This window comes from Hemiscyllium ocellatum, chromosome 34 (genome assembly GCF_020745735.1).
Source record: "Hemiscyllium ocellatum isolate sHemOce1 chromosome 34, sHemOce1.pat.X.cur, whole genome shotgun sequence".
In the NCBI taxonomy this organism is placed as follows: domain Eukaryota; kingdom Metazoa; phylum Chordata; class Chondrichthyes; order Orectolobiformes; family Hemiscylliidae; genus Hemiscyllium; species Hemiscyllium ocellatum.
In genome coordinates, this window is record NC_083434.1 from 23,992,072 (window position 1) to 24,005,371 (window position 13,300).

General features: G+C 40.6%; 1 protein-coding gene across 1 annotated transcript in view; it reads right to left on the reverse strand.

Moving 5' to 3' along the window:
* sh3bp5b (SH3-domain binding protein 5b (BTK-associated)) overlaps positions 1-12,680 on the reverse strand; it is a 70,448-nt gene extending 57,768 nt beyond the window's left edge. The window contains exon 1 of the mRNA XM_060850275.1: positions 11,933-12,680. Coding sequence (XP_060706258.1) covers positions 11,933-12,004 — 72 coding nt within the window. The 5' untranslated portion in view covers positions 12,005-12,680. The remainder of the gene's footprint in view (positions 1-11,932) is intronic.
* Between the last annotated feature and the right edge of the window lie 620 nt (positions 12,681-13,300).

A 13,300-nucleotide genomic window follows, 5' to 3' on the forward strand; every position in this document is an offset into this window, starting at 1 on the left:
CCACAAACAGTACAACAACAAATAATGAGACAATCTGTTTTGACAGCAGTCGAGGGATAGACATTGGTCAGGACGCCAAGAATTCCCCTGCCTTTCTTCAAAACGTGGCACAGAATCCTTTCCGTCCACCCACGCAAGAAGCTACACAAGTTTAGGTTTAATGGACAGAACCTTGCACAGCACAGGACTGTACTGAAGTTTCAGTCGAGATTTTGTGTCCAAGTCTCAGCAGTTGAGCTTAATGATTGCCAAGTTGCAATGCCGAAATAGATGCAATAGCATTGTAGGAAAAGTTAATTAAGTCTGCAACACCACAGTCCTTATAGCCCACTGGCCAAAACCCAGAAGGTACAGGCATTACAGGAACACTGTTTGAGAAAAGCAACAGAGAGGTTAGGAGTCAAGGAGGAATGCAAAAGAAAGCATAAAAATGCAATAAGGTGAGTAGATAGAATATCATTATGCTCAACTAGTTTGCGCAGTTTATACTCCACATAAGCTTCCTCATATTCTACTAATCACATAGTCATAAAGTCATAGAGTACAAAAACCACCTTCGGTCCAGCCGGTCCATGCCAACCATTATCCCATATCTCTCCAAATATTTCTTATTCATGCACTTATCAAAACGTGTTTTAAATGTTGAAACTCGAACTGCATCCACCCCTTCCTCAGAGTCACTTTGTGTCAATAAATTGTCCCTCACGTCTTTTTTTTAAAACATCTTTCTCCTCTTACCTTAAAAATATGGCCCCTAAGTCTTGAAATCGCTCAACCTAGGGAAAAGACCCCTGCCATTCACCTGATCTATACCCCTCATGATTTTACAAACCTCTATAAAAGTCATCCTTCAACCTCCTACTTTCCCACTGAGAAAGTCCCAGCCTATCCAGCCTCTTCATAATTACTCAAACATTGCTGGTAACATCCTGGTAAATCTTTTCTGCTTAATAATACCATTCCTATAACACAGTGACCAGAATTGGACACTACTCCAGGAGAAGCCTCACCAATATCTTGTACAAGCTCGACATGACATCCTAACTCCTGTACTCAAAAGGATTGAGCAATGAAGGTAAGCACACAAAACACCTTCTTAACCACCCTATCATTATGTGATGCAAACTTCAAAGAATTAGGTACCGAACCCCAAGGTCTCAGTTCTACACCACCACAGTGGGTGCTATGTTTAATTGTATAAGTCCTGACTTCATTTCAGCATTTCTGAATGTTTTGATCTCCCTTTGCTCTCGCATGCTCATCTAGGTTCCTTGTGAAAGTATGTAAGTTATTCACCTTAACCTCCTGAGTTTCACATTCTAAGCATTCCAAGTAGACAAATTTGAATTTATTGGTTAACTAGCTTGTATTTATCACCTCGGATTTTGGATTCTCCCACAGATGGCCTAAATCTACCCTGTCCAACCCATTTATAATTTTAAAGATCACCATCACTTTCCATTCTGTCCTTTTTCGAAACACTGAGCCTCAACCGTCTTTCTTGCTAGTCTTCATCCGAGTTCTTATAGCAGGCCTACAGATTTCCACCCATACCCTCCCACTTCCACCGCCTCCCCCAACCACCACCACCTACACGCACACACTTTATTCAGTGCTTAAGGTACAAAAAAGAATTTCTAAGCCACAGTTGGATCACATAAAGAATCAGAGCCCAGACCTTTCTGTTCCTAATAATGATGGATGAGAAAGGTGAGACAGAAAATGCTAGGTTCAATGGCATTCATGGATGACATTGAGCTATAGAGTGGTCATGAAGACATCATGACCAAGTCTCTAGAGAAAAACACTGAAAAGAAGAGACATGCAGATCAGTGGATGAAGGGCTTTTGCCCGAAAAGTCAATTTTCCTGCTCCTCAGATGCTGCCTGACCTGCTGTGCTTTTCCAATACCACACTCTTGACTATTATAAAAAATGCTAATCTTATACACAAAATGACACTCTACTTCTGAGCTAGAAATCCCAGAATCTAATTTTACCTGACCCTGAGGTGTGCCATACATAAATGAACAATTGACTAAAAATTCTCTTAAGAACAGATAGAATTTCAGAATTACACACAATAGAAAAAACTTAGCAGCAAATTTAGAAACATTATTGTAAGAGACGATAGTAAGAGAAATAATAGAAAATAATCCCAAGACAGAAGTTGCTAATTTAAAAATACATCATGGATCTGAAAGGCTAAATGATGCTTAATTAACCCAAAATATTCTCTGCAGAAGTAAAAGGAAGGAGTCAACAATGATAATGTAGTAGATGCAATGTTTTTACCTTTTTAAATGGGTCGTTTGATAAGGTACAACATAGCAGACTCATGACAAACATTATCGATGTTGCAACGCATGGGCTAGAAAAGCAATCTGCTATCTAGCCAGCTAAGAGTAGTGGCAAAGTGTTGTTATTCAGTTTAGACGAATGTAGAAGGTGATTTTTCATTAGGAACAGTGTCATTCAAATGCATGATGTAGTCGTGTATGTGTAAGTCTTTGGTTTGTTTGGATAGAGTCAAACTCTAATATTGCTTTTTTTTCCCTTGAAATGCTACTGTACAATTCCGAAGTGATTGACAATGCACATATATGAAGTTTTATGAATAAAGTATATTTTTGAAATTAAAAAGGAACAGTGCTGAGACCATTTGTTATTTAAAATTTACACTAATGACATGGTTTAACATCAAGTAATTCTTAACACAATTGCGAATACCTTGGAACTATGTTGCCACCTTCACTGTCACTGACTCCAAATCTTGGAGTTTCTTCATAAGAACGCAATCCCTGCAGTGGTTCGGCGGCACGGTGGCACAGTGGTTAGCACTGCTGCCTCACAGCGCCAGGGACCTGGGTTCAATTCCCGCCTCAGGCGACTGACTGTGTGGAGTTTGCACGTTCTCCCCGTGTCTGCGTGGGTTTCCTCCGGGTGCTCCGGTTTCCTCCCACAGTCCAAAGATGTGCGGGTCAGGTGAATTGGCCATGCTAAATTGCCCGTAGTGTTAGGTAAGGGTAAAATGTAGGGGTATGGGTGGGTTACGCTTCGGCGGGTCGGTGTGGACTTGTTGGGTCGAAGGGCCTGTTTCCACACTGTAAGTAATCTAATAAGTAATCTAATAAAAAAAAAGCCAGTTCACTGCCACCTTCGCCAGGGCGATTAGGAGTGGGCAGTAAATGTTGACCTAGCCAGTCACGCACATGCCCCATGAACAAATTAAAACAAGGTTTCTCTCACTTAAACGTCTGTCCAATGAATCACTGAGTTAGATAAATTTTCAATGCTGACCTGTCTGGGCTAGAAAGGGAGGATGGCAGAGAAAGGGAACCATAATTAGCTAAGAAGAGGGACCTCTGACCAGGATTCCTGCTCATGACTATAGTTTGTGCGTGTTATAGTGAGGATAGAACACTACCCACCCAGCCCCCACCAACCACCATTAAATCACTCGCTAACTCACTGTGTTCAGTTGAGTTGCCAAATAGAAAGGAGCTCCATGTGTTCACTCATGTTGTCTTTATTCTTCCTAATTTATTTGTTTTAAATCTACTGCTGCTACACAGCAAGGCAGTCAATTTGTTAAACTGTCATTTACATCAAGATAAGGAAAGGATATTTGGTGCATGCAATGTCATTGCCTAAATGTTATTCCTATCAGTGTTTGTGATGCTGTAGCAGATTAAACTTAACACAAGTTATTGGTGTCTTGTTGGAGCTCTGACCACAGGTTTTACAGCCCTAAACACTGGCTGATAACCAGCAAGTATAGAATCACCTCTTTTAGACTGGCCGCTTTGGTTATTTGTCAGATTAGAACAATCTAGTTTTTCACGATGTAATGGCCTTCCCTTTGTATTGCACATTACAAAGTAGTACTACTGCTTCAGAATTTTGGGCAGTGTAAACAGCAAGGTATTTTAATAATACCCATATTAATTGTAATTTATCAAAAATAAATTTAGTAAAACAATAGTTTTTTGGGGGTGAGTGCCATTGTTTCCATTTCCTGTACTGTTAACCAATATACTGGGTGCATGGCATGTTTCTGTGACCATGCAGGAATGACATTCCAATCACAAGTCTAACGACGTGAATGTCCTCGTAGATTATCAACACAACAGGCTCTAACCAGCAGAATGCACCATTATCATGTGGGCAAAATTGTTGACTATATTATTATTGTTAACTAGTAGCAAGTATACTAGGATCATTTCATCATTATCATCCCAAACTTTCACAGCTGAATACCTCAATTGAATAACTACGATGTCTCCAAGATGGCCATTATTTTTGTATGCATTGCAATTTCTAGCAATAATACATATGTCAGAGTGACTGATAGCTGCAATCTAATTGAGGGCTTCATGTAAGTTATTGGATTTTAGAGATAGATGCAAAAAGATCCAGACAAGATGAACTGCAGCCGGCTGGATGTTAGAGGTCATTTGCTTTTGTTTTATTAACTAAGTTATGCTGAAGTAAAATATTGCAAATGCTAGCAATCTGAACCAGAAATTGAGAATGCTGGAAATTCAGCAGGTCAAAGAGCATCTGTCAAGGAACAAACAGCTAACTTTTCAGCTAGTGACACTTCTACAAATGTTAACACTGTTTCTTGCCTTATCTGTAGTGTTATGTCCAAATCTAGCTCCAATTTGTTTAGAAAGACATGCAAGGTTACAGAGATGAAGCTTTGATTCTGCAGAATGATCCCAGTGCTGGAAGGGTTAAACTACGATGACATGGAGCAATATGGTTTTACCTTGCCTACTAAGAATTATGAAGTGGTCTAATGGGGGTGCTGAAGATGATGAAAGAGTCAGATTGGATACCATTGCATTTTACACAAGCTCTGCACAAAGGCAAGTCCTTGGCTCATTTTCTTCTGATGTTTCATCCTGAGCAAATTTTCTTGGCAGCTTTGTCGGTGGTGGTTTGCCATTGTTTAGCATATGCAGGAGTACAGTGGGAGGCAGATACAAAGTCCACATCAACCAGACAGGGAAACAAAAACCCAGGCTATTGCCTGACCTATATCCTGGCCATCTAGACAACCAACTTAACTGGTCCCTTCACTGTTAAAGAGAAACTATTTCCTCTGCTGGTCAGTCTGAACGAGACAAGGGAATACTTAATCTGGAGTTTCAGTGATGATCTCGGAATGCATTCCTTTACTCAGAGATAACTGAAATTTGGATCATTCTTCTCAAAAAAGGCTGGTATGGTTCAGTCAATTGAAAGCTTCAAAATGGAGGTTGATCGATTTTTGTTCAGCAAACACTTTAAGGGGTTATTTTCTAGATGGTTCTGATTACATAACCAACTCTATGAGGATCTACTACACTGTAACCAGTGTTAGCAGAAAAAGTGTCAGCCTTTTAAAATCAGCTTCATCCGTTCAATTTTGCTCATTTTAACCATCGAGATAAAGAACCTTATTGCTCAATTCTATTCAGTCCACTTTGTCATGGAACAATTCTAGGAATGCAGAAAATTCCCTCCTATTCCAAACAGTAGGTCAACAGAACACTTCACAACCAAGATGGATGGATTTTTCTGAGGATATGTTAAGGATTGTGAACTAAGTTGGACTTGGGGAGTCAGGGTGCAGGTCATACATGAGCTAAATGAATGGTAGAACAAACTCAAGGAGGTGAATGTGCAGGAGAAAAAGGAAGGGGCTGGAACTTACTTAATAGTCAGCTCAAAACAGCGATCAGACAACTGGCTTCTATGTTGTACCGTTCTCTAAATTCCCCTAATGGTACAAATATTAACTTAACTCAAACCAGAAACAACAGTCCTGAACCTGGTTCCTCTTTCAGGTGCACCTTACAGAAGTTCAGATGTGAGAAATCAGCATTAACTCCATAAATGATGAGGATACAATGATAAATGATGAGGATACAATGATAAATGATGAGGATACAATGATAAATGATGAGGATACAATGATAAATGATGAGGATACAATGATACTAGGGAAGGGGTTATCAGCAGCAATGACAGTCCCTTAAAATTTGATACAAGGACTTTAAAAATGAAAATGAAGCAACTGTGGACAGGTTAAAGCCTGTGTATTTACAGCAAAGGAACAGAGTACTATGTTGGACGCCCCAAAGAAACTAATATTGATTCAGAATTGCAAATCTAATAATATTGAAAAAAAAAGCCATTCAGCACTAGTGAAACAAAATAATGGCACGAAAGGGCAACATATCACTAGGATCACACTGTTTTCATTCTAGGCATTTAAAAAATGTAGGTGGAAACATTGTAGATGCCCTAATTATGATCTTTCAAAGTTCAGGCAATTCAGGAACTAAATTGGAAAATTATGCATGTTATTCTACTCCAAGAGAAACCATGGAATTATACACTAGCTAACCTAAAATATTTGGCCAGAAAATTATTACTATAATTAGCACTGAGAAAATGTTCAGATTTTAAACAGGAGTGTCAATAATATCTTGGACAGATACAAAAGTCAAAAATCTTGGTGAAATGCTAGCCTTTAGAGAATTAGAATAGAAAAGGATTAGAATCATGCGGCAGATATACAAAGCAACTGGTTACACCGTAGTTGGAGTGCACAACCCCTAAAGTAGCATATTTGGGGATTTGTTAGAATGACATCTGGATTTCAGAAATTGAATAATGAAGACGTTTACACAAATCCTGGTTAATTTCAAGCAATGTTATAGGGTCATTTGATCAAAGTTTCAAATTATTGAATTGGAACAGATAAGGTGGGCAGGGAGAAACACTGGTTAAGGAAAATGAGAAATAAATGACGTCGCCTATGATTTTTAAGCCAGGCCCTTCAGGGATGAAGTTAGGAAAGCTATGCTGACACGGGTTACAAACTCTCTTCTGCAAATAGTGGTTAATATCGCATCAATTGTTAATTTTAAATCTCAGGTTAGTAGATATTAAGGGATATGGAGAAATTGCAGATCTATGGAGCTAGGTCATGGTGGCATGGTGGCTCAGTGGTTAGCACTGCTCCCTCACAGCACCGGGGTCCCAAGTTCGATTCCAGCCTTGGGTGACTGTGTGGAGTTTGCACAATCTCCCTGTGTATGTGTGGGTTTCCTCCGGGTGCTCTGGTTTCCTCCCAGACCAAAGATGTGCAGGTCAGGTGGATTGACCATGCTAAATTGCCCATAGTGTTAGGTGCATTAGTCAGAGGGAAATGGGTCTGGGTGGGTTACTCTTCGGAGGGTCGATGTAGACTTGTTGGGCCAAATGGCCTGTTTCCACACTGTAGGGAATCAAATCTAATCATAAAACAGCTATGATTTAACTGGATTTTGGAACCAGATTAAGGGCCCATCTGGCCTACTCCTTATGCTCCTAAATAGAATCTAAAGAAGATGTTAGTTACAGTAATCCCAGCACAAAAAATCCCAAACTCTCAGCATCTGTCCAAAAAGGCAAGGCATTCCATAATTATGAAGCACTTAATGCTGTCAGGAAACAATATAACATTAAGCTATATTTGAAACAGTGCCATCATATTCTGAAAAGAAAATATTCACTAATTGCAGGCATTTGAAGAGGTCATAAGGCTTTTTTTAAAAAGGCACAGAACTTTTTTCATTTGGATTTTTCATATTAAAAAAAAACTTTGTAACTTATTTGAATTAAACACTTTAAAAACAATGGAGAATACTTAGTAACTGCTATAACGCCATAGTTGTCTAACTGAGCATTAATACACACAATAACGCATAGCTAACAGTCTCACTGCTTTGTAGATGTCAGATTTATTTTCACTTTTGCATTCATTCATTTTAAATCCACATTATCTAATGTAGGTATCAACCCTGGCTCACCAAATAGTACTTTTGTTTCAAGAATGTTAAATGTAAATCTCATTCTTGAAACAAAATCGGCCCAATGCAACTGATAACACAATGTTCAGCTCTATTCACAACTCCTCCGATGCTAAAGCAGTCCACGTTCAACTGCTCCCAAATCTGGACAATATCCAGGCTTGGATTAACAAATTGCAAGTGACAGTCATACCACACAAATTCCAGCAATGACCATCTCCAGAAAAAAGACTATCTAACCATCGCCCCTTGACATTCAATGGTGTTACCAACACTGAACACCCCTACTATCAACATTTTTGGGGTTATCATTGACCAGAAACTCAACTGGACTTGTAGCCATTGTGTTTATGTCACAAGAACAGGTCAGAGACTAGGGATACTGCAATGAGTAGTTCACTTCCTGACTGCCCACTATCTATAAGACACAAGAGTGTAATGGAATACTTCCCACTGCATGGATAGGTGCAGATCCCACAACACTCAAGAAGCTTGACACCATCCAGGACAAAACAGCCCACTTGAGTGGCACCACATCCATAAACACCCGCTCCCTCTACCACCAATGCATACTAGCAGCAGTACATAAGATCCACAAGATACACTACAGAAATTCACTAAGGATCCTCAGACAGCACCTTCCAAGCCCATGACCACTTCCATCTAGAAGGACAAGGGCAGCATGTACATAGGAACAGCACCACCTACAAGTTCCCCTCCAAGCTGCTCACCATCCTGACTTGGAACCATCATCTTGAAAAATAGAAGGTTGCTAAAATGTCTGTTTTAGTGAAAGGATAGACATATCCTCAGTTTAATTATCCTCATCTTTACTGTCATTGGATAAAGATCCTGGGGTTCCCTCCCTAAGGGTATGATGGGCTAACCTAGAGTATGCAGATTGCAGCAGTTCAAGGCAGCAGTTGACCACCTGACAAAGGAGTGGCGCTCCAAAAGCTGGTACTTCCAAATAAACCTGTTGGAGTATAACCTGAAGTTGTGTGATTTTTAACTTTGTCCATCCCAGTCCAACACCAGCTCCTCCACATCACGGCCACCAGCTCCTCCTCAGAGGAAATAAGGTACAGGTAATAAATGCTGGCCAACCAATGGCACCAAGTCCCACGAGTAAATAAAACAAAAAGAAAAAAATACCAAGAAAGTGCCTCGCAGACAGAGGTGCTGCCTTTCATAGAGTCAGACAGCATAGAAACAGACCCTTCAGTCCAACTAGTCCATGCTGAACATAATCCCAAACTAAACTAGTCCCACCTGCCTGCTCCTGGCCCATATCCCTCCAAACCTTTCCTATTCATGTACTACCAAATGCCTTTTCAACACTGTGACTCAGAAACCAAGTTAAACTGAGGATATGTCTATCTTTCCACTAAAACAGATGCTCTGGCAACCTCCCATTTCACAAGATGATGGTTTTGCATCCTGGTTGTGAAATCACTTTCAAACATCACCTCATGGTTCAGGCACCTCACTCTGGAAAGGCATTCTCACCTGTATTGACCGCAGATGGAGACAGGGGGTTGAGAAAATACAGTACTGTTTTCGTTGGGCTCTCTCCTTGACTAGCTGAGTTTCTGTTTCATGCCACCGCTTCCAAATTCTCTCCAGTCAGTCAGTCACAAGAGGCCCCAGCCATCAGTAACTTTCTCCTAGCTGTCAATGTGAATGTTTGCCATTACTACATCGCACCTGAAGTAGCCTTGCAATAGAGATACAGATGTCCAGCAAGGCGGGGCCCAGTGGTTAGTTCACCAAACAGGAAGTCTTTGGATAAGCAGCCATCATCCATCCAATGAATGTGACCAAGCCAGTAAATACATTCTCAGGTTAATAATGAGTAGATATCAATGGAAATAGAACACTCCAACACCTAAAATTTGTTAACCTCAACCTGCCGAGGCATACACAGGATAAACAAGACAAAGACGCAGTCAGTTCTGCTGCCTGGCATATGCTATTGATGTTTCACTATAACAGATTGAATGCATTTGGAATGCAGACTTGGGGAGGGTTGCAGTTTCGTTTTTCTCAGTCAGCTTGTTACTTTTGCTTCACACTCTTTCTGGCACCCCAGCCAATATATATCCTTCAAGTAATATAATCACAAACTGATTAATTGGTTGGTGTGTAATTGTCATCTGTGGAACCTTGCTAAAAGTGAATTTCCTGCAAATCAAAAATTAATATACCTCAAAGCCATTGTCCTGAGGTTCTCACAGGACCTGCATTTACATAGAACTCTCTTTTGAAGGTGCGAACAGGAACTCCAGGTGATGATGTCACTGCTTCATGTACTCATATAGTGACTGTTAGTTCAAACTGAGGCAAGAAAGCCCAACAATTTATGGTTACAGTTTATGAAAGATGACAGGCAATGAGGGTGGAGAGGTGACAGGCAATTCACTTCTGCATAAAACACAAAGCACTGTACTTTTGAAGAAAGAGTCAAGAGGAAAATTGGTTTAAATACAAAATGATCTTCATGGTGTGCAGCTTAGAAAACATTACTCGAGACAGTATGGATTAATGCCATAAAATAAAGCAAATCCCCAGAGACAATGATGAATTAGTGCTTAAGTTTAGCTTGGCTTCAGTTGGGATGTAATAAATAGTCTTGGGCAACTCACAATAGGAAGGGGTTTTTAATAGATGGGGAAGAAAAGTCACTGGACATTACCAGGTCTGAGAAGTTACAACATTTTCAATTCATTTGCAGGACATGGACAATTGAGGCTGGCAGTTTGTGCTCATCCCGAAGGTGATGGTGAAAAGGCTTGCTACTGAGTTTGTTCTAATACCTTGTTCTACTGAGTGTTCTAACACTCAGGAATGGGTGCTGGTGTGGTATTGGATTGTAGGGAAGACCAGATAAAACACAGCAAGTCTCCTTCCCTAAAGGAAATGGATGAATCACATGAGTTTAAGGAAATCCGATAGTGAATGCGACATGTCAAATTAATACCAATTTATTAAACTTTAGATTGACAAGATTAGGACAACATCAAGTTCTGATCAGAGAACGCTGAGCAAAGTCACCAAGAAAACTTCAAATTCTGAAAACAGACCACAATCAATAAAGTCAGTAGGCCTGTCCAAAAGAAAATGCATCTTGTTTACAAAATAATTGTTTGAACAATACAATTGTGCAATTTGAGTTCAGGAAGCAATTAGTGGCAACCCTGCCCATGCAATTACTGAGAATGTTGACCAGAGAGTTACTGTCCTCCACAAACAACCCAGCACATAAAATTTTATATCATGGCGTTGCATCACCAAATTTCTTTGCTGCAGTGTGGTTAGGTAGAACAATCGAGCCTAATTTGATAAGCAAAGAGCTAATACAAAATGTCCAATTAAAAAGAAATTCAAATATAAATGGCTGATGAGGAAAAAAAGGTTGCTCAGAGATACCTCATCACTTCAGACAGACACAAAAGGGAAGAAGACAGAACGCAACAGAGAGGGCCAGACTATTTTAAAACTGCAGTTAGCAATGTCATAGCCAAGTACAAGCATCACATTATTTAAATCTGATTGGGCGAATGAGGTATGAGTAAAATATTATTTTAACTCACAACTTACATCCAAAATAAAAAGGGGCAGCTTCTCTCCCTGAAAACACCACAACTCCATGAAAACGGTGAAAATTTTAATTCTGATCCAGGATATGGCATATTAGCATAGTATGCATTATAAAGGGGCTATCAGTACAGTACACATTAAACAGAGTATTGGAACAGTAACACAAGATACATGAGACTCGGCTATTAGTACTGCATATACAATAACGAGGTTTTAGCATTATACACATTGCCTTGGAGACTGCAAACGGATTCCTGACTGTAGATCATAGCACAGAAGATGGACTATAATCCCCACATTGTCGTGAAGCTTTAGTGCATAAGTGCATAAACAAAATACAAACTGTAACTTGGTCAAGGCACCATATTCTCTGGTTCCCATCCCTGAGCAAGTTGCAATTCACAATAACCCATCCACGGGACTGCAACGTTAGTACAAGTCATAAAACCATACATTCAAAGGAATGTTTTGCAAAATATTTACCTGAATCCTCGGATCGACCTCCTCCTCTTCTGGCACTTCTAACTTCTCATTCTTTTTTGACAACCCGTCCATTTTGAGACTAAATTATTTATATTTTACAGCTGTCTTTTTTTTGGGGGGGGGGGGTGTGGATGGAAGAGAGAGAGAGAAAAAAAATCCAAGATGGGACTGAAATCCGCAGGAGAGAAAGACAGAAGCACACAGAAGTGAAACAGATTTGGCTTGACTATCGATTAAGACGAAGTCGGACTCAACGCTGCTGTCTCCTGCAGAAACATCTGGAATTCATTCTCCCACTAAAACAGGCTCCACGGACCGAGCCAGCCAAACCCAGCCGTTTAGAAAGCTGCGATAATTCAACATTTCTGAAAGTGTCCGGAGGAAATACGACGCCGCCGCCCCCTCCCTCGGATGCAACCTCTTGGTCGTTCAGGGTCCTAGGAGGAGGAAGATCATTCTAAATATATCCACCGATGAGATGAAAGGAGGTTGGCACGGCTCGTTCACAGGGAGCCGGGGAAGGTTCAGTCTCCAGCATTCCTAAGTGCACTGCTACTCCGCCCCTTCCTCTTACTCGGGGGCTTGTTGGTGACTGCTTTGTTCCAGTGAGGCAGAGTCGGAATAAAGGCTGAAAAATGTAACACCCTCCCCACTCCTCAATCTCATTTACTCGGGGACGATGCAGTTACCCCTTTGAGTCCAGCCGTTTACTTCCAGCATCTTTTGTTTTCTCTCTCTCTCCCTCTAGAGCTAATTTCTATGAAATGTTGCTTTTATTTCGTGTCCTCTATTTGCACTGGAAATAACGGGTTGGGGATTGCATCACGGATGATGGCTGCCCCTATTTGGTTTCTCAATGCAATGCAACTCCGCGTGTGTTAATTCAGGCGGAATTTACAGAATAGCTCAGTGGCATTGAGCACGTTGCAGAGCTCACTCACCGCCCAGCCGGAGGTAATGCTGGGTCACTGAATTGTAGGGTCCACTCAGGGGTGGAATACAAAATCCACGCTGGCACTATTGAGGGAGTGTGGCATCTCTTTGAACCAGACGTTAAAGATCCTAGTTCTGCCCTCGTGTAAAGATTGCGTGGCAGAAGTTTAAATATAAGGCGTGTTCTCCCTTTTGTCCTGGCTCATCTCACAACATTGCTAAAACCATGCAACCTCCTTATTATCTCATTGCATTTCAAAAATATTTCATTAGGTGTAAGGTATGTTGAGATCATGAAAGTTGCCATATAAATGCAAACCTGTCTTTTGGATCTGCACCCTCTGGGATCAGCTGGAAACCCAAGTATATTAATGCTACTAGATTAGAGTGGTGCTGGAAAAGCACAGCAGGTCAGGCAGCATCCGAGGAGCAGGA